Below are 25,906 nucleotides of genomic sequence, written 5' to 3'. Positions count from 1 at the left end.
GTTTGATCATAGTGAAAACTGGACTGAAATCGTTTGTTGACCATGTTTATTAATATTTTTGACGCGACTAAGTTAAGGTATAGTTTTGACTAAAAGCGAATCCAGTTGGTAGGGTTGAACATTGACTGCAATTTTTTTAAAACAAAGAGGAAACTATATGAACTTTTGTGAACCCATCAAGGAAAGAATGCAGAAGTAACTATTGCAACATCTGGTTGAAATATTTTGATTCTTCTTTAATTCTCTAGGATGGATTTGTTGGAAAACATTTTCCGATAACCAAAGATGTTGAATTCCTTCGCACAAAAACGAACAGGCATTTGAATAGACAAAAACTATGCAAACATGTTGCGGAACAGTTTGACATGAAATGCGTCAAGAAATGTTCGTTTATTTATTTGAGGTTTTTTTCAATTAGATAGGAAGCGAATTCTTTGCATTTGTGTGATTGCCGTGTACTCTAATCGAATTCCAATGCCTTAACGATTAATTTATCAGTGATCTGTCACCGGTCGATTCCCGCGCTCATAGGATTTCATGTCAAGAGAAGCGGAGCTAGAGAAAATATGCAAACCATGCGTTTTGGTTTGTTTTACTTACTCCCGTAGTTGTTTTTGCTTTGAACAGAGCTCTTAGCTTTATCGGCTCAGCTTAGCTATCTCTCAAGTTGGACGGAGGAACTCAGTCGCCGTTATTATCGCTGTAAATTAGATTAAAATAAGTTACCTTACTGAATGACACCTCCATCGGTTTGAAAACTCGGAGAATAAGTGACAGTATTTTGTTTAAGAAGTTAAAATTGCCGTCTCGGGTGCGAAATCAGTTGAAGGAGCAGCATTAGTTTTTTAAATGGCGACAGATCGCGAATTTCCTTTCTTGCGACCCTTCAGGAAAAAGCTAAATGACAACACTGTCTCTTTGTAAGGTTTTATAATGATTAAAAAAAAGCAACGCGAAAACAACTTTGGAACGTTGTTAATTTCTCAGTTGTTTGAGTGCTTCTTGAGTGATCTGATCGATTGAACGTTTAGGACAATTCAGCTGAGACTAAAGCGATACAATTGTCAATACTTTAGAGCATTAACGCTATAAGTAATTTTTAAAATATTTTAAATTGATATTGTAGAAACTTAATCCAGTTTTCTAGTTGCCGAAAAGACGGCAGTTCTTTGGCTTCTATAAAAAACAAAAAAAACGGATAATCCCCCGGTTACCCCTATTTAATGTTTCACCGCAAAAGTAAAACAAAAAAACGAAAAAGGTTTAAGAAAGAGATACTATTAAACTATAGTTTTCCAATCTTGTTTATAGATAACATTTCACTGGAAGAGACAATGTCGTTTATTTTTAGCAACACTTAAAATAAAGGCTAAATTTTACCGAAACAGCTATTTTAGTGCAATAAAAGGATTCCTAAGCGTCTTTAAATTTGTCCGGGAGCTTGTGGCAGCTGCTTTTGCTGACTATTTACACAAGAGGCTAGTGTTGAAATATGTAGTCTAGTACATCTACTCAGTGGCTTAAACCTTTCTTGATCGCACTTCCCTTTCCTTCCGAGCGGTATTTTGTCGTCTCACTTTCTGTTGACCTTACAGTGAACAGGTTTTGAGAGAAGGTGGGGTGGGATCTTAGAGTAGTCTCGAAATGTTTAGATAGTTTTTCATTTTTTTAGCGGTCTTCACTAACTTTAAGTTCAAGCATCTATCTCAGTCATTGGCACTACACAGTTAAAACGTTGCTTTCTTGGGAGACTATATAGCCTGAAAAAACATTAGTCATAATATAAATGAACTTACTATTAAAATGCATTCCACTCATCTCACCTTACTTAACACCAGAAAAGTCGATTTAAGGTGGCGCCTCGATTTATAAGACTTTCTCAGTTTATCGCAAAATTAAGGAGTTAATGAAATGATGCGTCCTTCATCAGCTAATTGCTAAGAAATTTACGGTTACGGTTTTTTGGATTTATCTTGATAACTGCTCAATCCTAGAATGCCTCATGGTGTTGGCTAAATTCCTAACACTTCCAGAACTTATATATTTTTGAATATATTAAATCATGTACCTTTTAAGAAGATAAGAAGGCATTGTGCACCAGTGGAAAACTTAACACTGCTACTGTGTGCATGACTTTTAAGATTGTGCTAACCTTTCCATGAGAGACTGTGACAACTTTCACAATCAGTATCCTCGCTGTAGAATAACGTTAGAAACAAAATTTGGCATTTTTTCATTTCTTATTGATTAAGAAGTGTTAACAATATTTTATTTTCAAAGTCTTTCTATCCGTTGGAGAGTGAATCATCAGGCCGTTGAATTTTGACCCCTCTGCCGGCGTTAAAGGGCAGCAGTGGGAACTGCGCCATGAAACAAGAGAAAGCGGCAAAAGATCGAGAAAAAACTGCTCGTGGGCTTTTGTCTTCCGGTTTTTTCTGTAGTTTTTGCTCGCTCTGCTTTGCGTTTCGCTTCCTCCCCACTATCTTAACTCCTGGCAAAATTATTGTAGTGGGATAAAAATAGCAGTCATTTAGTTTCTTTCTAGTTTAATGTGTCTTATCGTAGGATGTGTAACCACCTTAAAAAGTTAATAATATGAAGGTCTCACTCATTCAGTAACCATACAAGGTCTTAATAAGTTCAGCTTTCTCTGATATCGACTGTTTGCTGGCGTTCCACGGATGACTTGTAGTCACTGACTATGCAACGTTCAGTCTCCGAAATTAACCCGATGTGTTCAATCATAAAGACATCTTATTATCGTAATGCAAATGACAACCAAAATTCAGAATTTTAAAAAGAATTCTGAATGAGGCTTTGCGTGGGGTTATGTATCATGTTTTGACCTTCGATCATAAGAAAATTTGCTGCAGGACTAAAAGCAATCAATTAGGTAATTGATGACAAGGTCAGAAAATTTTAAAATGATTTAAAATTCCCACACCGAACTGAACCCACGGACAGATGATCAAACAAATTACCGGTCATGAAATAAATTTTTAAGGAAAACGTCAGTCAGAGGAAGGATATAAAGGGGCTCGATCCCTCTCTTGCCATGATAAGCCGATAGACAAAAAGCTCCGGGGCTCAATTAGTAAGCAGTTTGAACCGGCAATCTTTACAGAATTGCCTCATAACACCTGAACCACTCGTCAAAAAGAAAATTATTTACCTTGTCCACGATGATGATGACGATGTGATAATAATAATAATAATAATAATAATAATAATAATAATAATAATAATAAAACAGTAATAATAGTGATAATAATTTCATTTATTACGCAAATGAAATGCGCATTAATCCTTAAAAATACAATAAAGCAGGAGTATATTGTATAAAAACAGAAAAATCATTACAAGTTATACAGTCTAATTAAATATTTACAAAAAATACTTTGGATGCACCTTAAGCAATTTTTTATAACTACTAGAATTGTTAGGATAAACATAAATGACAAAGTATCTGGTCCTGCCATGGTCCGGCCGGCCAGTTCTGACTTTTCGAAACCTGGCGCCCTAAGTTCAAATGGTTTTTTCGCGGTTTTCTTGTTAATAAAGTAAATGGCTTTGCATGGGGCTTCTTCTCCTCATCTTGACCTTGCAAATAAAAAATATACAGGAAAAATCAATCACTTCATCAATTAAAAACAATGGTTTCAAATATTTTTTGGGCCCGTTTGCGAACCCACACCATCCGACATCGGTTTCCGAGCATGAAAATTTTTTGCTTACTGATAACCTGTAAATCAAGTTACATTTTTGCTCCACTGTTTGTAAGCAAAATGGTTCTTCAGATCACATTCAAATAAGCACGAAGTAGTTATATTGAGGTGAAGGGAACTATTTAGGGTTTTGCCAGTACGTGACGCTATTTTTGGGACGATTCTAGTATTGCCGGTTGTTAAAAAAACAGGAGAAGAATATGGAAAGATATTCCCAGATCCGTAAAGTTCGAATATGGATTTTCCTGAAAGCAACTTTCCCAAATACACTTTCGTTGTTTAATATGATCAAGTTTGTTCTCTTAAAGTGTTAGATCTTGTGGGGGATCGTTCCGTTTGCGGGCCTGTTGTTGACTCTGACACGTGTTCTCAATGAGAAGAACCTTTGCTTTGAGCCTTGTGCTCACGCATCTATTTTTAAGAATTTGAAAACAGATTTTTAAAACAACTTGGCCTCGAACAAATTAAAATTTTCTCCCCTTCGCCTCTGAAATCAATGTTTGATCTCTTTTGAGGTTTCTGGGCACCAAGCCGGTTTCTCTGAAGTAGCCACTCCAGTCCTGCTCTTGGACCTCTGACGAGTCGTTTAACACTCTGATCGGGTGTTCTAGATAGAACGGCGGTAAACGTAGCCCTACTGATTAAATAGATTTCTCAAAAAATTGCACTGAAAAGGCAAGGGGCAGTGAAACATTCTTATCCCCCTCGATATCAGTGCCTCCACGCTATCTGCCTTTCGACAATTTACGTTTTCATTCGTCAACACCCATTGCGGAAAGCCGACGTTTCCAAAACGTTTCAGTTCGGAGCGGCGTTTAAACGGAACCGGTCAATCTGCCAAAAAAATCGCTTTTGAAATAAATACGGAGATGTGTGGACGCGGCCATAGTTTTAAATCAGTTATGCGGAACAAGCAAAAAATGCAGGACTGCGGATTACACGCGGCCGTAAAATATTTTCTTTGTGGGACCAGCAATCAAAGACGGCTTCATCATATGCCAAGTTCTCTTGTTAGATATATTTAGATCAAACAAGGTTGGAAAAGAGTAGATCATAATTGACCTTTAGAGCCAACAGAAATGTTACGCTCTGTTTGAAGTAGGTCATATTATCTCACTGCATTTTTTTGCAGCTAGCAATAATTCACTTTGGAATTGATCTAAATATAAAATAATAAGATAAATCTTCAAATGGACAAAATACCTCTTTATGATATTCATAAGTGTGAATATCTGCGCCTGTGAATTTGACGGCATCTATTTGTATCATATGATAAGATAAAACGACAAGCTAATTTGAATATATGTCGCTCTAGCTGTGGTAAATCGCGGCTAATGAGAATCGGATGTTGTCAATCCGATTATAATAAATAACGCGATTATTGACGTCTGGCAACACAATAACCATATCAACAACATAACTATCACCAGGAAAGAAGCTACGGTCATTATTATGTTCCGTTATACGGACATTGTGGGGACATAGCACCTCTAAAGCGAGTTGTCTGCATCACCTAACAATATCTAGCCGACAAATCACTTTTAGCGACCTGTAGCTTATCGAAACTTAGATTAGGACGGTGAGATTGCCTAGACAATGAACAATTGGCCAAGAAACGAAGCTTCGAGAGCGATCACGAAAGTTGAAGTTTAACCTCTAGCCAAGGCTTTCTTCAGATAATTCGCGATGCGGGAATAGCGGCATCAAATCTTTAAAAACTATATTTCTTTTCAAGTGAAAATAACTAATCATCTAGCAAGTTAAAGAAAAAAAAAAAACCTTATACTTCTGGAAGACTAAAGAGCAGGACAAATAAGTATTCATGACGTGGCGCATAATTCAGCTACACTTCATTCACTGAAGGCAGTTTAAGTCTAACGTAGTTGAATTCAACAGATCCTTCCACGGTTTTTTCAACTTTTAACATGCACCAGACACGGAAAATCCGACGACTCCGCTAGTTGAAAGATATCTAGCCCAGCAAAATTAAAATTTAGCTACTTAAAGGAACTATGTCTTCGTTAGTTCTCAACAAATCAGGTCAAACTTGGCAATTTTACTAATTTAAAAGTGCTCTTTTCAGCGGATGTCGACGGATTTTCCTTAAGCTGTCCATGTCAAAAATTGAAAAAAAAAAAAAAGAAGAAAAACTGTGGATAAGTCTATTAAAGGAAAATTGTCAACCTCTTTGAATTGTGTTCTGGCATGGTTTTAAGGCAACAGAGCCTAAAGATCAATCATAGCATGTAAATTACTTTATTAGAAGCTACTTCCAGCAAAACGAAACTGACTTTTTAGGTTTTTGACGGCTCACGGTAGTATATTACCGGGCTACCGTGTCTGCTTTGGTTACATCGCTTGGTCCCGACTTCTAAGACTAATCTTGTAAGACTTTGCTGCCACTTAACTCTTATGTTGAATCAACATACTTGAAAATCATTATTCTCGATGTTACCATTTGTAAACAATCTAAATAGGGGCTTTTGTTAAGAAAACAATTTAAAGTTTGGAAGGGAGCCACAATTCATATATAGATAGTACGACAAAAATTCACTCTTGAACAAAATAATTTAAAAAAACGTTCATATTAAACTGATATGTTGATACACCTAACTGCACGTCATAGTTTTTTTCTACCGGACAGCAATGGCATAACCCTGAATATTTTCAACTAGGAACAGCCTTTTCTAACAATATGGTTTTAAATACTATCATGGGATGAAGAAGTAGTTATTTCTTTTTGTTCTAGAGTGTTACTTTAAATAGATGACATCGCCCTTTTTTTTAAAAAAGCAAATACCATATCTAAAAACAGTAACTCAATGGGAAACAATAACTGACCGGAATGTGGAATCTTGTTTGGCTTTGTGAGGGTCATGTTTCTAACACGAAAACATTAGTGAGTTAGCCAAGCTATTTTAGCTTATGCTCTGTCAACATATGATTCCGTAAGAGCCTATTCCACTTACGTTCAGTTACTGATTCAGATCTGCTTAGCCGAGGCAGAGGAGAAGTCTAGTCCGGAAACAATTATAGTTTGTTTACAAGTAAGTATAAATAATCACGGTCATTCATGCAAGAGGGCTTGCAATGAACTCGACCTGAATTTGACCTTTCTATGGATTCTTTCCAGTTCTTCAATTAGCTTTATGTAAAACCATTTCAAAACCGCACTGATAAGCTTCTTACTCTCTATTCCTTGGATCCATTATGTTTTCTTAAGTTGTGATATCGAATGGTCCACGCCGCATCGTTAAGACTTACAGTTTAAATAAAAAAAATAGTACACTTTGATAAAAAACAGCAAGACGTACAGTTTATCTATTTATAGTGAAGTTCCGCAGATATTCGATATAGTTAATTACAAAGTAAGTGAAGGAAATGTTTATATGAAGGTATAGTATAAACAAAAGTGCCTTGTTTTAGCTGGTTCCGCGAGCGATCAAGATGAATCGAGTCCTGTGTTGCCGGCGGGTAAGACACAAACTGAGGACAGACCCATCTTTCCCACTCGGGATTTTGGTCTTGCTCCGTGAGAATAGGTTTCTTTTGGCTATATAATAAATTCCTTTATTGACCAAACTTGTTGTCTAAAACAGAACTTAACCATATTTTCACGCTTGGAGTACTTCCATGGGAGTGCCTTGTTTGCATCTTCATCCACAATTACCAGTTTATTTGATTCATTTAGGTGAATTGAATTTTATGACGGTTGTGACTAGAATGGATACCCCAAAGTCAGATTGTCATCTTCATTCAAAATACATGATAGGAGGAGTTTTATAACTAAAGTAGTAAATAAGAGAAGAGCGAAAACAGAAGAAAACAGTAGGTAGTATGTAGGACTTGAAGTCGCGTCATTTGATGTCTAATCCATATTCAATTCGTATTCATTACACCATCAAGGGCTAACTTCCGAGACCGGTTTATTTTAACGTACTTTACATGGCGTTGATTATTACATTATTGAAAGCTAACCGTTTTTAAAACAGTGCTTAACCCTAATTACTGTACTTTCGGTGCTAAACCCTGTATTCAACTGACTCTTTTCCTTGCACAACTGTCTCTTACTCTGATTTCCCCACTTTTCTAAAAGTTCTCATGCCCAATAAACTGGCCTAAATATAGTATAGCGAGGTTTAGAGTATAGCTTTGTGTAATAAACATAAGGTGTCCAACCTGATTTTGGCCCGGCAAGGGACGACGCGAAGACCATGTGCCGAGCGAGAAATGTCCGGTTACTCTACTTTGCACAACAATAGCAGCTGAACCAGATATTTACCTTGGAACTTAAATGGGAGCTGATGCCATTTAGAGGTATTTAATACTTTTTTATCGATAACGAGAAGTCCAACGACTACTGCAAAGCTGATTTAAAACAACGTGTATTGTTTTTTATAATAATATTTCGGCTGGCCATACCAGCCTTCTTCAGGTTTACAGATGTTACTGAAGTTATGTAGGAATCACAATATTATACAGAGGGAGAATGTAGCAATAAAAATTGTTTAAAAGGGAGAGGCGGAAATGACGTACAACATAAAAACTGGAAAGGAAAAAATACTAAGGATATGGATTACAATAATTCGTCGCGACGAATTATTGTAATCCATATCCTTAGTATTTTTTCCTTTCCAGTTTTTATGTTGTACGTCATTTCCTTACCCCTCGATCAGGGTAATTGTTTTGCCATCTTTAGTTTATTCTTACTTTAACATGACATTGAACAAGATGAAATACGCAAAGCCTTGTTAATCAAGCAAGAAACTGAATTAATTGAATGATTTTGCTCCTTTTTCTAATTCCTAGTATTTTGAAGTAATTCTCAAAGTGGGCGTCTGTTAGACAGGGGGCGTTTATTAGAGAGGTGTATCTAATATAATTTAACAGCGCAGGAGGGCGCTTATATGATAAGAGGCTTTTATTTCAAGTGGGCGTTTTACGGCAAGGGAAAGACTTCTTTGCAGCCTTTTCCACTCGGTACCGTATTTCCCTTCCCTTTAAGTGATGAACTACTTTTCTGATTTGGCATTTAGTTTTATTTGTGGTGTGGCCGTTGAACTCAAATTCCGTCCCATAGCAGTTTGGAGGTACAACGCAAGATTAAAATGTGAAGGTTTACAGTCAAATCTGCTTAACTCTTCTAATTTTATTTCTCTGTATACAATATTTTGGGCAACATAACTCATCATTTCGAGCGAAATAAAATCAATACTGGGCGACATAATTCTGGTTTCTGGAGTCCTAACTTGGGAGGACTAAATTCACCTTAGGGCGGGGGCGACTGGACCGATGACCGATAATAACAGGGGCGAGGAAGTTCGGATTTTTCCGGCGGTTTCCCACCGTCTTCCAAATTAACCATACCCCGTATCAGAGATCGTTTCCATACAGGTCCGAGAAGCCACTAAATAAGGATTTTTACGGCGAGGCTCCACCCCGAGGTCCAACCCCTTACCCTTTTGTATACCATGTTTGGCAGAAACGGTACCCCTTTCGTATACCATCTATTGACCAGTGGTGCCTTTTTTCACATACCTAGTTTAGAACGCATGCACTGTCTGTAAAATATGAACAAATTACAAGACAAGAACGTTTTCTCGACTTTTTCACTGCCATAAAATGCATCTGTTAGCCCTTTCGGGCCTCTTACTAACCGAAAGGACAGATTTTCTTACCCCCTTATGCCGACTTTAACAAGCGAAATCCTTACCCTTTGATATACCTATAGCCTGAAAAAGGTACCTCTTTCGGGCGGAGCCTTCCTTTACAGTCCCATTACAGGAAGTACCCCCACAGTCAGTATGATCTCTTGATCATCAGGCAGCCGCTGATGGGCTCCTGGCAGCAGTTATAGCTTTTGCCAGGGGCAAAATCGGGGAAAAAGGCTGTACTGAAACATTATCTGGCAGAAGTTAAAGCGGTGTTACGTGAAGTGCTACTATCTGTTATTTATTTTCTGCTAGTTAACTTTCCTTTATTCAGTCTATTTTGTTTTTGTTGTGTTTTTTTTTTTATTTTCGACATTTTTTCATGTACAGTATATTTCAATATACAAAAAGACTAGCATACGTGTGGCGTGTGTCTTGAATACTTCAGGATTGAAGAGAGTCACGATCAAGCATTCTAGAGTCGGATATCCTAAAATATTTCCAGTTTCACGCAGTGGCACGTGCCTGTTAGCGTACAGACAATTACGACCTTGGTATAGTTCATTAAAGTAGTTTTAGGACAACGTGCAAGATTACATGTACGCATAGAACTGGATTATAAGGTCATTGTTTAGTGGCCAAGAAATCATTTTTCAACTTTGTTTTAATGAAATTTTCAGCTGGCCATCTGTGTGTCAGATTGGTTTAACCTCTAGTAATGCTTTTTTCAGGATAATCGCCTCGTAAATGACGTCTTCATAAACGCCGCCAAGAGCCATAATGGCCTTTGATGCCGCTAAAACTTGCGCAACAATAAAATGTCAGTAGGTGGTGTCCCTTTGAAAGACACCTGCATTTTTTGTGAAAATAACCTCAGAGTGAATACATTTGAGGTTTGAAGTTGGTCAGGTTTCTCTTTGTACATTTTAAACATTTTTTCCTGCCCTAACTTCTCATCAGCCTGGTGATACGAGTAGTACAGTCTTTAACCACCTTTTTCAGTATAAAAAATGCATTATGGTAATATCAATCATCTTTGTTGGTCTACGTACCCCAATATATTTTTCTATTTGAGAGCCTTTTCAGATTTCTCATATGAAGATTTTCCTAGCAGTCTTGTTCACACTATAGCAGGGAGCTTTTCGTGGGGCCACGAAAATCTTTGCGATTTTATGCGATATAGTATGAACGGCGACGGACCTGGGAGGCTCAGCTCGTTCGCACGCATCGAACATCGTTTCGGCGCGGTTAGCCAAGAGGGCTTCGTGCACTAAATTCCAGTCCTCACTCTTGAATATTCACTTCCGTCTCAGTAAGTTCCACGCCTCGCGCCAACTTATTTAAAAAGATATGAAACGGCAAACTGATCCTTTCTCCTTCATCGCCTTGGTGTAAGAATCAGTTTTCCGTTTCATATTTTTCTGTAAGTTGTTATTGTACTAATCCAGGTTTACAACTGGGAGATCCGGCACCACTCGTTGGTTTGTCGCTGTGGACTTGCTGATATTTTATACATTTTGGTACCAACTTATTTACTTCCGCTACGGGCCGAATAGGTGTTCACACAACACCAAAGTATGGCACAATGCCTATCCGAAATGGAACGCTCCACTTTCGAGATCGGCAAGGCATAGCTTCGTTCAGTCACAGAATCGAGCCGCCACAGTCGCTCTTGTGTGTGAACAGAACAACCTCGTCCCCAGGGCGCTTTTCCCCGACTGTGACCACATTGAGACAACAGCTCAAACGCGGTGAATTCTAACACCGAAAAACGGCTGTTGTTTTACTGACAAGTAGATAAGGTTGACGTAAAACTTGTGAGCCTATTATAAATTTGTCCAGAAAAACCAAAATCCATCGCTGAACTAGCGAGCGAAGTAATCTCTGACCGCCGAGCTAACGATCATGCAACTTAAAAATAACGGCTTGGTCACCTGACCCCAAAAGGGCGCGAAAATTACACTACTGCGCGGTCCTGGGTTGGCTAGCAGCCACACCGGCTTTTAGGTGGGGTGGGGCCAAAGCCAGGGAAAAGCTCCCTGGGGACGAGGTTGTGAACAGAGGCCCTATCCGGTATGATTTTCCTGGCGGCGCAAAAGTTATCCGTATAGTGTATACTACAACAACTGATGTTATATTTTTGGACCTTTCAAAAGCTTTTGACTCGGTGCCACATGAACGCCTTTTGACAAAGATACACGCATATGGTATCCAAGGTCCACTCCTGTCTTGGCTTAGAAGTTTTCTCACCAATCGATACCAGCGCGTTGTTCTGCGGGGACATTACTCATCTTGGACTTCCGTTTTGTCTGGTGTACCCCAAGGAACTGTGCTGGGACCCATTTTATTTTTAATTTATATTAATGATATTTCAAGAAACATTATGTCAAGCACAAAACTTTTTGCAGATGATATGAAATTGTATAGGATACTCAGGGATACTAAGGAAGATGTTGAAGAGCTACAGAAAGATCTTATTCGCCTGGAATCTTGGAGCCATGTCTGGCAGCTGAAATTTAACACAGATAAATGCGAAGCGATGCGCATTTCTAAAAAAAATGATTACTCAAGTCCTCAATACCATCTATGTGGTAACCAATTAAAAGCTGTATCTGAAGTTAAGGATCTCGGAATCTATATTACTTCGAACCTGTCATGGAGTATGCAAGCTAACAAATGCGCAAATAAGGCAAATAGTGTGCTTGGATTCATTAGGCGAACGGTGGGTCCTAAAAATCCTCAGTTGTTTTCAAACTTTATAAGAGTCTAGTACGTCCGATACTCGAGTACTGCTCTCCAGTTTGGTGTCCGCACCTTAAAAAAGACTTAAACACCTTGGAGAAAGTACAACGTAGAGCATCTAAATGCGCCCTTGGAAATATTGGGCAAGACATGCCTTACGAAGAACGCCTAAAGCTCCTTAAATGGCCATCACTTGAACAAAGAAGATTATTTTCGTCGCTTATCGAGTGTTATAAGACAATAAATAGACTTAATGGACTTGATCCCTCGGCATTTTTCACATTTGCACATGATTTTCGGCCCTTAAGAGCCAACCATCGTTGTAAACTTAAGCTTACATCAGCAACTTTAAATAGTTTTAAACATTCTTTTTTCATACGCATAATAGATAAGTGGAACAATCTTCCAAAGGAAGTTGCTGAGGCGGAGAATTTGAATATTTTCAAGAACAGACTGAGACGTTACCTTACAGATTTTCCTAGTGAACACTAAGTTCTTTTACTATGTGATGTTTTATATACATATATAGTTACTATTTTAAACAGTTGTAAATAATTTATTTCTTAATGTATTTTATTATCAGGAGATAAACTAGAAAGGGATAACCTCTTTTATCTCCTTTTCACTTTCCGATTTGGATTTGTGAATAAACAGTTATTATTATTATTATTATTATTATTATTATTATTATTATTATACAAACGTTGATTGGATAAAATATCTTTCATTGTGAAAGGTTTGAACCTAGGAGTCATTTCAAAAGTAGGTTGAGTTTGATCGTCCGGGTGAACGTAGTCCTGAATAGGACTGTTGTTGTGGACAGTGTTGACATTGTTACCTGGACCTGATTTTTTGAATTAGTGCCAGTCTCTCTCTCCTCAGCAGAGCCCTCTTTAGGGAGTTTTAGCAACGACGACGACGACGGCAACGAGAACGTCAAAACAGCAAAAGGCTTATTCAGCAAAACAACAACTTTGCACGTGCATCACGCTTTTTTTGACATTTCTTTGCCGTCACTGCACGACTACGACGGGAAAATGCCTAATTTCGCTTTTTATGGAGACGTAAACAAGCGACAACCAAATTTTCCTTCTCTTTCTAAACTTGAGTGCGATCCCCGACAAATCAACTCCAGGAAAATTTGCCTACATTAGACATTTTCAGTGAATTGGAATAGACACGACAAAGTTTGAAAAACGCTTATTCATTTTAAAAGTGAAGTTTTCGCTATCGTCGCCCTCGTCGTTGCTAAAACTCCCTTTTGTGTCGTCGGGAGGCTGGGGAAGAAGAAAACGAAAGCGCGCTGGGTACGATGGGAAGGGGAAAGAGAGAAACTCGTGAGGCCTCTTTCCCGCCTTTTGCCTCTTCCCATCGTCCAACGCGCGTTGTTATCATCATCCTCGTCATCACCACCACCACCACCACCATCATCATCATCATCATCATCATCATCATCATCATCATTATCATTATTATTATTATTATTATTATTATTCATTATCGGAATACCCAGTGGGAGCCTCTGCGGAGGAGAGAGATTAGTGCTGATGCAAGATATGAGTTACATGGCAAGTTTTATGGCAGCATAACCGGTCAAATCTTTAGCACCCAGGGTCGGGGCGACTATTGAGAAATAAATGAAGCAACAAACTGATCTTGAGATGAAGAGAAAATCAAAAAAATGAAAAGTAGATTATTTCATATCTTTTGTGCCTCATTCAGTTGTTGCTTTTCTGACTATTTTTTTTTGTTGATGTTTCGAACTACACCTGAGAGGTACTCCTTATAATGGCCTATACGACAGCGGGGAGGCTCCGCCCCAAAGGGGTACTTTTTTCCAAGAAAGAAAAGTCCAAAGACTACTGCAGAGCTGATTTAAAACAACGTGTATTGTTTTTTATAACAATATTTCGGCTGGCCATACCAGCCTTCTTCAGGTTTACAGATAAAAAACAAAACACGTTGTTTTAAATCAGCTTTGCAGTAGTCTTTGGACTTTTCGTTCTTGTCTTTATATTTTGGCTGATTTGATCTCTTTTCTAGAGATCTAACGTTTACAACTAGCAGGATCTTCGTCCACGGTTTTTGCAGTTAATTTAATACTTTTTTTCAGGCTTCGCGGATATGAGGGTAGGGATTTCACTAGTTGAAGTATTTGAAAGAGTAAGGAAATGTGTCATTTCGGTCTGCAAAATGATCTAAAGAGGTTAAAATTTGCATTTTATGGCAGTTAAAAGTCTAGAAAACGTCTAGAAGGTGAGTTTTCCAAATTAAATACTTTTGGCTGTAACTCGTTCATGACAATAACCCTTTCAACAAAAGCTCGAAGTTCTGCCTGTAATTGAATGAGTCAAGACCAGAAATAAAACGACATGATTTTTGAACGAAGAATCCACTTGATGTAAAGGGACCTCGGGTTAGTAGAAGGACTCCTGTCGTTCAACCACAGAGCTTAATTCCCCAATAAAAGTCCCTGTTACAATTCTACATTGCTGATCCTGATAACTAAAGAAGCCTGACTTAAGATAGTTTCTGCAAAAAGGCCCCGTAAAGAGATCAAGTCATCCAATTTTTGCACTTTGCATTTAAATTTCTTTTTTCTCTCTCCCGAACAAGTTCTTCACATCAATAGGTTTGTTGGGTTTGCCCCACTATTATGAAATTCATGCCGGTTTGTTGGAAAATTCTAGATTAGAGTCGAGAACAGCAACGCGACTAGACTGAAAGAAAGTTGCTATATATGTTTAACACGTTTTTGGTTAGTAAGCAGAGGTTTCCATAGCCTGCGTAGCACGCGTTTCTGTTTAGTTTCGGAGCAAAAAAAGACCGAGGAACAGGATTTTCGGTGTTGACCGTGTGAGAAACAAAACGAGCGCGGTCTTTGACTCTTGTTTCTCGTTCTTTGCTCCTAAACCAGACAGAAACGCTTGCTACGCAGGCTAAGGTTTCTTTCTGGCATGGCTTTTAGCACTTTTAAAGTCGTTCGCGTGGCTTGTCAGTCGCATAGTTGGTTTGTTTGCGCTCCGGACAAAAACAGGCGACGCGAAAGACTTAGTAAGTGCTATAAAAACCTTACCTGAAAGAAACCTCTGTTCGCAGGGTAGTTTTTGTTCATAGCGTGATAATATTTTGATATAATCTTTAGGAATGATAGAAGAAAACGTTCCTGGCGGTTCCCTTTATTTAACAAAGTAGATCTTTCTAAACGATCTGAAAGTCGAGAGGAAAACTCAAAAAGCAGTTGATTGACTTTTTAAACTGCTATGTGAAAAAGCACAAGAAACGTGACGGAATGAAGACTACAGTCTCTTAGTGAAAGTGAGGATGTGAACTTCATGTACAAAATATTTTACGAATTTTTTGATCGGAAATGCGAGTTACATCAGTTTCCAAAACTTTTGAATATACTCACGTTCAAAGCTCTGAAAAAAGATGACTGAAATTAAGGGGATATCAGGTTCACGATTTGGTGAGAATACCCTCTGGACCCTATAACCTTCACCTCAGCGACAGCACTGTAGGGAGGTTACCATGGTTACAACACGAGCGAACGTGCAAAAAGAAGAAAAAGTCAAGAAACAAACAAACAAACAAGCAATCTGTTTTATGAGAAAAGCATGAGTTCTGCACGCAATCACATTTTTTGGTACCTTGGTAAGGCAAAGAGAACGTCACAACAAACAGTCAACTGGTTTTATGAGCAAAACATGAGTTCTGCACGTCAATGACACATCATTACACTTTTTGGCACTACATCCCTTTGACATCCATTTCATAAATACGACATGAAACTTCCTAGTGTCCTAATGCGACGTTTTTTGAAGGACGTGATTACAACACGACGGATTTTCTGTCTGTTTTTGAACTTGGATATATTCATTAAGAATTCATTACCAGAAAGATTCGTCTGCTTCTGACATATTTAGCGAGGCTACATGAACGAGATAAAGTTGGAAAGAACGCAAATTGATTGTTTTTTGTGACGTCTCCACTGCCGCCGTCGTTGTCGAGGTTGTCGTAACTCCTTATAAACGCTGTAGGGAGGCGGCGGGCCGTTTGGGTCCAGGGAACGAGGCCAGTGCGGCCTTTCTTGTAACCAGGCTTCCACAACAACAAGTGGACCGTGCGAAAAAGTAGGAAAAGAAGCCTGGCACCGAGGCAGATCAGGCGGCAGACGTCATCACAACTACGGTTATTGGCATGAGGCGATTTCGTTTTATTTATTTAGTTTCTTTTCATTTTTTTTTTCAGGTAATGGTCTTCTTTTCGTAGGTTTGTGTTCGAGAATAATGAAATTAATAATAAAAAAGAATTAAAAAGTGCTCTCAGGCTATTAACTTTATTTTCTGGGTAAAGACAGCTTTATTCACTGCATTATTCAGTGGTATCCTGAATGCAAAAATACCCTCCTTAAACAAACCGATCGATGTTCTTCATCCCAGCAGATAGTGAAATAAATAAAACATGACGCCGATATAACGACAACATATTTAACGGAGCGGTTCCACAGTGCAGTTGACCTTGGGTGTAAAAATGCTATTGCCCCGGAAGAGGAGTGGATGATGAGCCTGGGGGTGCACTCCCTTATTTGGCCTAAATACTGCTGAACATGGTATGGTTTTCAGGGTATGAAATTTCACTGTTTAGCGTCTTAAAAGAGAACATGCGCAGGTTAGCGAACGGACGATCTTCATCTGTGGTACCAACATTTTTTCAGTAAAAACATCAAATTCTATGATCGTGGTTTAAAAAATTGGTACTGAAATCATGTCGAATCAGGGTCGTTGAAAAAGGCCTCTTGTCTTAAACAGGGAAGAGGCGAAATGAAACATTTTTGTCTTAACCCTTTAAGTCCCAAAGGTGACCAACGTCAGTTTTCTCCCAACCATATCCATACATCAGTAAGCGAGGAGGCTGTGAGAATTAATATAATGATCAGCAAAGGGGAAATATTTTGATCTATTATCGAATTCTCTTAGCTAACTATTAAAAGAAATGTATGGAGATCAGTCTAGAGAACTTGTACCTGGATACTCGGAGCTGAAAGGGTTAAACAGGGGCACGGTTAGAAAGCCTCGGGTGGGGCACACCCCTACCCAAACCTCCCTTGAATGACCTCCCCCTCTCCCATGAATGGTGGGGTAGGGTATCCCTAATGTTTCCTTGGGGTCGTTGTAAAGGTAATAGGATTTACATTTCCTTTTCCTGGGGCAAATATGATAAAGGTAATTAATAAACCCACAACAAGTGAGTCATTCTTAGGTCAGTTTGATATCAAATGTATTTGCAAAGTCATTTCCGTCGCTCGAAGTCCACCACCGGCGCTTACTTACCACAAAAGTTGTATCAAATGCTCCAATGCAACAAAAATGGCATTCCACAGTTGTTCGGTCTTTGGAAAAACATGAAGTGAATTTCTTAAAATAGGGAACCAAAAATTAAAGCATAACCTATAGTAAAAAAAACTTTTATTTCATCGTTTACTCAAGAACATTGCAAGTTCAGTTACTCCAATATTTCGCTATTGACCGTGATTCATTATCAGCAAGATACGTTTTTACATAGTGTGAAAAATACGGTAAAAGTGGAGGGATTAGAGCTACCGTACCGCGCCCGGCTTATCTGGGTTGTAAGTGCTTGAGCCTTAAATTAGAAAGTGTTGTTATAAGGCTATATCCCGTTGTCCATGAAAAGCAACTTTTTCAGCTTCAACTGAGTTTATCGAGGCTATATTTTTAGCAGAAGAAGGGGCATAGTAACTGAATCCTTTTAGTGTCTTTCTTAAAAACCCAAGGGTTTATATCCATAGAAATTGTCATGGTGGGCTGGTCTTTCGAAAAGTTACGAATAGATAATGCAAGATAAAAATATCGGCTGAAACGACTGGACTAAATTTTGAAGAAACCATGCCAGGCCGATATTTTCGAATTTACAAAGTTCTTTGGGAAGAATCATAGGCCACATCGATATATTAAAATACAGCTTGATAGCAAGTGTTGAGTGTTGAGTGTTGAAAATGAATAAACATTCAATTTCTTTGTTTGTGTCCGGCTAAGACTACAGTAGCCATCATGCTGCAGTTTAATATATCGAAAGTGGTCTATTAATCACAGACTTGGTCACACTCCTGGGGGAATGAACTAATCTCTCTCTTGCTTTTCACAGGCCATTTTGTGGTGGTGAGTGGAGCCAGTACTTTCATGGTTCATTCTCGTTGATACTGCATATCAGTGGCATATGACCCTTAGAGAGGTGAAACTGAAACGCTGGGCTGTGGCAAGTCGCTTTAACACGCAAGGAACATTACAGGAAGGCTTTGTAACTGAACTTATTATTCTCAAAGTGTGCCAAAAAAAGGAAAATGTGAAGGCTAATTTTGCAAAATACTGAAAAACAAACAAGACCAGGAAAAAGTGCTCTCCAAGAGGATTAATTTGTATAGTGATCTATAGTGGCAACACCGGATTTCGTCGACAGTCTTAAAAGTTAGACTCATTCTAAATAAATAAACAAATAAATAGCACGATATGTAAGAACAGTTGAAGAATTGAAGAGTTTTCGTTTGAATGATTTCGCCCAGAATCATAGAGTTAGAACTACATTCTAAATAAACAGCACTCCGAAGTGTAGGTACAGCTGAAGAACCGTTTCGTTTGAATGATGAATTCGTCCAAAGTCAAAAGTTAGACTGACTACGTTCGAAATAAATAGCAACATGTGCAAGAACAGCTGAAAAGGTTTTATTTGTTCAATCGTCCCATTATAGGATTTCCTTAGACTCAAACGTTAAGACCGTATATCACATGCCTCCACCCCTAGTGTTACTGATATATATAGCAGAAATAGAGAACTAAAATAAACATAATAGTATCCATGACCTTGAAATTCGCACGTGTTCTTTCAACTGTTGTAGACATTAAATGAAAGAAGCAGTTTTTTAGTTGATGGTCTTGTAATGTGTAAAAATAGTTCCCATTCTTAATCTCCGATTTCGCCAGTTATGAGGGCTTCACATTGAGATAAAAACTGGCTGACTAGGGGAACATGCTGTGCGCGTGAATCCTGCAAGTCTGTTCACGTTGCTGTAATCAGTCTAATGGGAATTACCCTATAGTTTATCCAGTGTGTTATTTCAAAGAAAATAAGCCGCTATTTTAAGACAAAACAAGGGAAAAATCCACCACAATATACATACCGTTGAAAAAATTATTTTTTATTCCTGATATTGATTGCGACTCCGCCATAGACTATTTAAGATAGTTTATGTTTACTGGATAGAAATAAAAGAAACTGAGAAAGGGAATAACCTCGTGCTTCCGACAAAATCTCTAGTCACTACTCGAAATAGTAAAAGAAGTTGAAAGAAAGGATGAGCTTCTTTCGATTGATAGTTCTCAGGATTGATCAACGGAGAGTCAAAGTTGAAAGAGCAGGGGAGTTACAATTGTTTTGACGCCCCAGGCGGGGCCTCCCTGGATGGAACTCTTCAAAGAAGCCCCCTACCCCTAGGGTTCCACCATTGTGTATTTCATTATCATTTATTTTTTTTCTCTTAACAACGTTTATAAAAATACTTAAGAATACAGCCCGTCTCTCCTCGCTCCTTACCACTTGGTTTTCCGATAACACGAGCGAATATCTTACATCCGGGATCTGGCCTCAAACCCCTGAACTGAACAACAGGAACTTGGGCCACCCCTTATCTCGTATCCATAACCCTTCTTTTCCTGATCGATCTTGCATGCCCTTTTTATCGAAATTTCTAGAAATTAAGGCAAGGCAAAGTCAATCAAGCTTTATTTACGGTATCACTAAATAAAAAATGTTCTTTCAGTGAGCCGTAAATATAACAAATTTTAAGAGAAAACTGCAATGCTTAGAAGATACGAAAACTATAAACAACATGATCCTAGATGGACACTAAAAACACTACCTTAGCCAAAACGCCTGCTCATATAAATGATTAAAAACAAGTCCGTCAGTAAATAAACCTATATAATGCATGAAATAACTTTCTTTTCTTTAAGACAACTAGCTCTATCTGAATAGAATTGTGATATTTTTACGGATTCCCTTTTTTGAGACCCTTTATGACCTTAGTCTGAATTTCAAAACCTGTCGTTTCGCGTATTGACACTGTATTGAGGAGGAAGACATGTCATTGACGGTATTTTACTATTGTATTTGCGCTTTTCTCTGTCACTGTCGCAGTTTCAACCTATCTTTGTGTCTTTTGTCGCCATTACTGTCCTATGTCGCTGTTACAAGCCGGCCATGTCGCTTGTCAGCACAACCGATAAACCTTGTGAACAGGAAAGTACTGCATAAGACCTGAGCATGACACTTAAGAAATTTCACAGACCTGCAGACTTTTAAGGAAGAACCTCGAGAACATGACAATGCTATAAACCATTTTCGTGATCATACCTTATACAATATCCCCCGGAGACGAAACATCGGTCAAAGGGACATTTCCTGCATGGCGCAGGTTTTTGACTCCGGATCAAGCCGATGCGCACTTGTGTGATATTACCGGTTCAACGGGCGCAAAATAAAAAAAAAAAACAGTACAGTGTTTTGAAGTTACGGTATAAGAAGATGGGACCAAAATGGAAATTGGCGAAAGTAAGCTAGCCAAGTTGAATTTCCGGGATTTGGCGCTCATAGCTCGTAGTCTCTTTCTTTCAGTGATGTACTCGGCATTCATCATGTCTTTAGTTCCATGCGCTATATATGGAAATAATTCAATTCATTAAATTTTTCTAGGTAATCATGTCTGAGCCAGGCTATCATTACGGAACAGCTCCCATAATATTTAAGTTCCGGCAAAAAAAGAAATCTTTACATTTTTCTGGTTCATTTGAACACAATTTTGAGGAAAATCGTTTTATTCAAATTGTACAAATGTAAACGAAAACATGTCCCATGAGAAAGCCAGGAAGCCTTGACGAAGAAAAACTCAGTTATAGCTCATGTATAGCTGAACAAAACTTCTCTTCCAAAGAGCGCGCTTTGAGACTCTTGAGTCCGTTTATTAGTTTTATCATGACGCGAGCGTGCTCAAAAGTTTGATGTTTATCGGTTGCGAACACGCACAAAAATTGAAAATCCTTTCTGGACTTTGTCGTTTGAAGTGAATGCTTTCATCAAATGCAAAATTTTAGGCAGGAAAGGGTGAATTAACTCAATAAAAGGGACAGTTTCGGGGGATGAAAATTCAAGGTAACAAGGGTACCCTGCTTCTTTCAGAATCAACCCTATTTTTTGTGAGCGTCGTGTTTAAAGGTAGTTTTTTATTTTGCTCGAAAGTTTTCTTTTCTATCTTGCAGATACAACTCTCATATTGATATTTTTAATGTACATTTACTGATCTTGCGCAATAAAACTCTGTGGAAGAGAGTTTGGAAGTACCCCTCCGTGCTCAATCAGAAGAAATCGTGTTTAAGCAGCACTGCGGGTAGTCGCTGTTTTGAATCTTTGCTGGAAAAGATAACAGGACGCTGTTTTCATCTCACGTGAAGTTTCTATTTCAGAAACATTGCTCTAAATTTGATGGGGGCATCCTTTTCGTTAGCTTTTCCAGAAAGGCAGATAAAACTAAGATACCTGTTCGGACAAGTAGATCGCTTTGAAACAACAATTCCAAACCAAAAGAGAGGTTTGAATCATGTGGAGAGCAGAGTGTGTTATTATACTGTATGTGTGCAAGGCTCTTGTTACTCCACTGAGGTCAACTTATACACTCTAATGCCTATTGACAGTTAACCTCGCAGTATTTTATTCCCTTGATTTTGCCGCGAGGTAACGATATATGTTAGCTTTCACGTCTAGTCTCGATGATCTTTGTACCACTCCGCAAAATTCTAAAAATACAGCTTCTATTAAACTTTTTTAACAATATGGAGCATTCTTTTCCCTTTCGAAACAAGTATGCAGGGCAAAAGAGTCTTACATTAGCTTTCGTGGCGCAACAACGTTTGCATGTTGGCCATTTGCATCCTCAGCAAATAATTAGACGGTACCGTGCCTTTAGCGCGCGTAACGCACTATTTTGTCCTTTTGGACCCTTGAAAATGACAGATGTATGTCAATCCGGTTTTTAAGCAAACCACGTTTATTGGCTAGTCTATAAAAGAAAAGCTTTTTTTGGTAAATATATCACGACCTGTTATTCGACAGTATACGTATGTCTATCTAAGCTGAGCTCCCATTAGTCCGTTTTCATATTTCTTTCATCAGCTGTCAGTCATCCCAGCCTGTTTATCTCGATTATTTGTGACCCTTTGTTCTCTCAGGGGCGCTAGGGAGTGGCCTACCCAATTTGATAGAAAACGATCCTCTCTCTTGCATCTTTTCTAGTTGCCCCTTGGATCCTCAACGCGATATGAGATCTTTAATATTCGTGTTGTTGGCCACTGGAGCAATTGCGGGTACGTATTCTCTTTTTTCTCAATTTAAATCCCTTTTTAAAACAAATTGCTGCTTATAAACGCTGTGACTTTAGATTTGTTATTGACAGTTTAGAAATACCCTTTTGATACGACGCGATGCATGGCGACACATTCTGCCATAAAAAATTCTGTTGCTTCGACTATTCGATTATGGTAGCCTACGTCTGTTGGACGCTGTTCTCTTCACCCTGACAAGAGCATAAAACGTTACGCATTTCTGAACAATTTGTTAAAAACTCGGACCTGCAAAGCAAATCGTTATTTGCCTGATTTCCCCGGGTATTTAATTGTTTGCGGCATCAAATATGGTACAGTTGGATTGTCATCAGAGTGACATAAACTTCTGCTTGTTAACTTTTCGATTGACGACAAATAAAGCCGTTTTTAATGTACTGAAATCCTTCAATTCCTTGTTACATAAGAAATTCTTTCTTTGCAAACCTCGAATGTGCGGAATTCGCCATTGATACTGCATGGCGGTGAATGTGCTGCTTTGGCACCCGGCTTCCGCTGCAAATCACTTTCTACGTAGATTTTGCCGGGTGTATTCTAAAATTTAAAAATGACGAAGAGCGAATGCCGAGTGTATATTTTTTTGCTTAGTTTTTAATATCTTGGTGTGATCTTCATCGTTACATTTGCTTCTTTGCTGGTTATGTCACAGTCTGCTTTGTTCTATTAAGTCACGGCTATGGCTTTCTACTTACACTGAATTTTTCGTTAATTTCAGCTCCTTTGTCTTACGACAAGGGGAAACCGCATCGATGTGACAAACGTAAGTACAGTGTCGCGGTCTTAATTGTTCTAATCTTAAATCATATGAGCTTGGGAAAAAAGGAAACCTTAATTTGTTTTAGACTTGTTTTAAGGAAATTCGCTCCCATCGTCATCAGCAAACGTTTTGCTCGATGCATCGAGCGAAATAATTTACTGCAAGAAATTTTTCTGAGCGGACTGAAGGGGGGGGGGGGGGGGTGATTAAGATGGAGATAAAGATCCGTTTTCTGGCAGCTGGCTGGGAGTTGTAGTATTTCTTTAGTTTTTCTCCTTCTCGATAAAAAAATTTGGTTTTGTCCATTTTAGCTTCAAGACGGAAAAGCCGTCGTATTTGTTGCACAATAATTACTTCTAGTTGAAGTCACGAGTTCGAAGAAATCGCTTTGTAATGTCCGGCCGCCTGAACGAATACCGGAAATCACTCGTCTCCAATGTGTTTCCCAGGGACCTGTTGACAACTTAGGGCACTGTATGACCCCTGTTCTGTTAATTCGATTGGTTAGATATGGTGAAGCTCACACGCGTGCGACGATGTGAAGTCGTCACGGAGCACGTGGCTAGTGTGACAGCGTGAACACTTCCTGTTTTTTGTTTTATAGGGGGTAACAAAAGCCGTTTTACTTTTAAAAAAGAAACTGAAAAATATTTCTGAAAACAAAAAGTGATCCATATTCGCTATAAAACAATAAAAGAATTGAACTAAACACTTAAGGGAAGGAAACTTTTTGGGAACAATCTTGTGTTGTGCAACCTTCCCCCTGACTTCCATTCTATTTACTTGTGGGTTTAAGTTCTTGTCTTGTTATGTCTCTTCCAGGGTTAGATAGATTTCACCATGAAAAAGAGTTTCCCTACAACTATGAAGGAGAAACAATAAGTAGCATTCAAGGCGCATCAACAGCTCGCTCCGGGCTGAAAATTCGCGCAAGATGTGTCATCAAGGCTGTTGAACCATGTCAGCATGTCTTGAAGGTAAGATAAACTAGTTATGGACTCCCTCGAGTACTTATTTTGGCGTGTTAAACGACTAGTATGTTTACCCGGATTCAAGTTGTTTTCTTTTTCTATTCAAGCCATAATAGGAGCTGCCCATAGTAAGACCACCCCATATATAATGCTTTGACCTCTTTCCAGTAAACTACTATTACTATTTGGGTTATGTACTTATATAAGTCCCCAGAAGGCTAACCAAATGAATTCTAAAGCTGGCGGTTTATTTAGACTTCGCAAAGGGCTGGTTGAGAATGAACAACAACAACAAGTTTGTTCAGTATTACCATTGGTATACATGATGTTACCGATTGAAATACAGTAATAAACAGATAAATTTAAAGAAATACAGATATAGTTGAATGGTATAATTAATTATTATTATGTTTCTCTCGTCTTTCAAATGCTTGAAAAACGAAATTAGAAGTTAGCCTGCTGATGTGCGAATCTGTATTGTTGAAAAGAAAACAGACTTAATCATGGTTGTTATAATTTGTAACTTAATGATGTACAGTATTTCGCTCGTTGGTTTACTGAAAAGAGTCCTTCTCAAATCATCATATAGGTCACAGTGAAATAATACGTGCATTTCATTTGCAACTGAATTTAGACTGCAGTGATCACAACTTCTAAGATCTTTAGGAGTTTTGGGAATTGTTTTGGGAACAAATCGTTTTAAGAGTGGCTTACCTCGTGCCTGTCATATGGTTATTTATAGTGGCATTATCTGCGCGCAATTCAGTTAAATGTTGTGAATCATTTGCCTCGCCGGGCAAACTGTCCTAATTAACGAATTAGTTACCAAACCAGAAAAAACGAAAAAAACTCGGTGCATAGAATCACTCGTTTTTATTGAGGGTGGAGTGGGGGGTGGGGGGGAAAGCGGGAGATACATTTAACTTTTCAATACCTATATTTGTATTGTATGTATGTTATAAATTTTAACTTGATGTTGAAAATCCTTCACTGTTTTTTTTTTATAGTTTTCTAGTAGTAACTGACTTTTGACTTTTGCGAACAACCGCACGCAACTGTTTGTTCAAACCCATCCTCCGCCTCCTTCTTACCCCTTAATTCCATTGACCTCTTTGACCCCTTTCCGGAAAACCCTTATTACATCCCAACATACAGGAAAGACGTACTCATTTAATCTATCTTGGAATGTCACAATGCCAGCTGATGATACGAACGTAAACAAAAATCCTATTTCTTGACGCTCTATAGTCCAAAGTTCAAATTCGGCTCTACGGAAAATTTTCTCATGAGGAAAGCAAAAAAAATGTTACGGGATGTTCTATGCGAGGAAGTACAGGATGTCGAGAAAAACGTCCTTAAAATAGCGGATTTTAAGTTGTGTAATCTCTTGATTTGCTGTACCCATTCCCACGCCTATAATCATCCCCCGGGTAGTCCTCCACGCAATCCCCCAACAATCCTACACAACCAGGCAAGTTCTTAAAAGTGTTTCGTGGTACAAACGTCCTAAAACATTCAACATTCTGTTGTATTCCTTAACAATGTAATCAAAAGAACGATCTTGTGAAAATTCATCTGATACACATAATGCTCG

The 25,906-nt window shown here is 38.5% G+C and overlaps 1 protein-coding gene across 1 annotated transcript in view; it reads left to right on the top strand.

The window, feature by feature from the left end:
- Positions 1-22,438: 22,438 nt before the first annotated feature.
- Positions 22,439-25,906, top strand: part of LOC140922133 (uncharacterized) — a 37,894-nt gene continuing 34,426 nt past the window's right edge. The window contains exons 1-3 of the mRNA XM_073372154.1: positions 22,439-22,548; positions 23,300-23,344; positions 24,164-24,318. Coding sequence (XP_073228255.1) covers positions 22,503-22,548; positions 23,300-23,344; positions 24,164-24,318 — 246 coding nt within the window. The 5' untranslated portion in view covers positions 22,439-22,502. The remainder of the gene's footprint in view (positions 22,549-23,299; positions 23,345-24,163; positions 24,319-25,906) is intronic.

This window comes from Porites lutea, chromosome 12 (genome assembly GCF_958299795.1).
Source record: "Porites lutea chromosome 12, jaPorLute2.1, whole genome shotgun sequence".
NCBI lineage: Eukaryota > Metazoa > Cnidaria > Anthozoa > Scleractinia > Poritidae > Porites > Porites lutea.
Note: the sequence above shows the minus strand (reverse complement) of the source record. Positions and strands in the feature narration are given on the sequence as shown.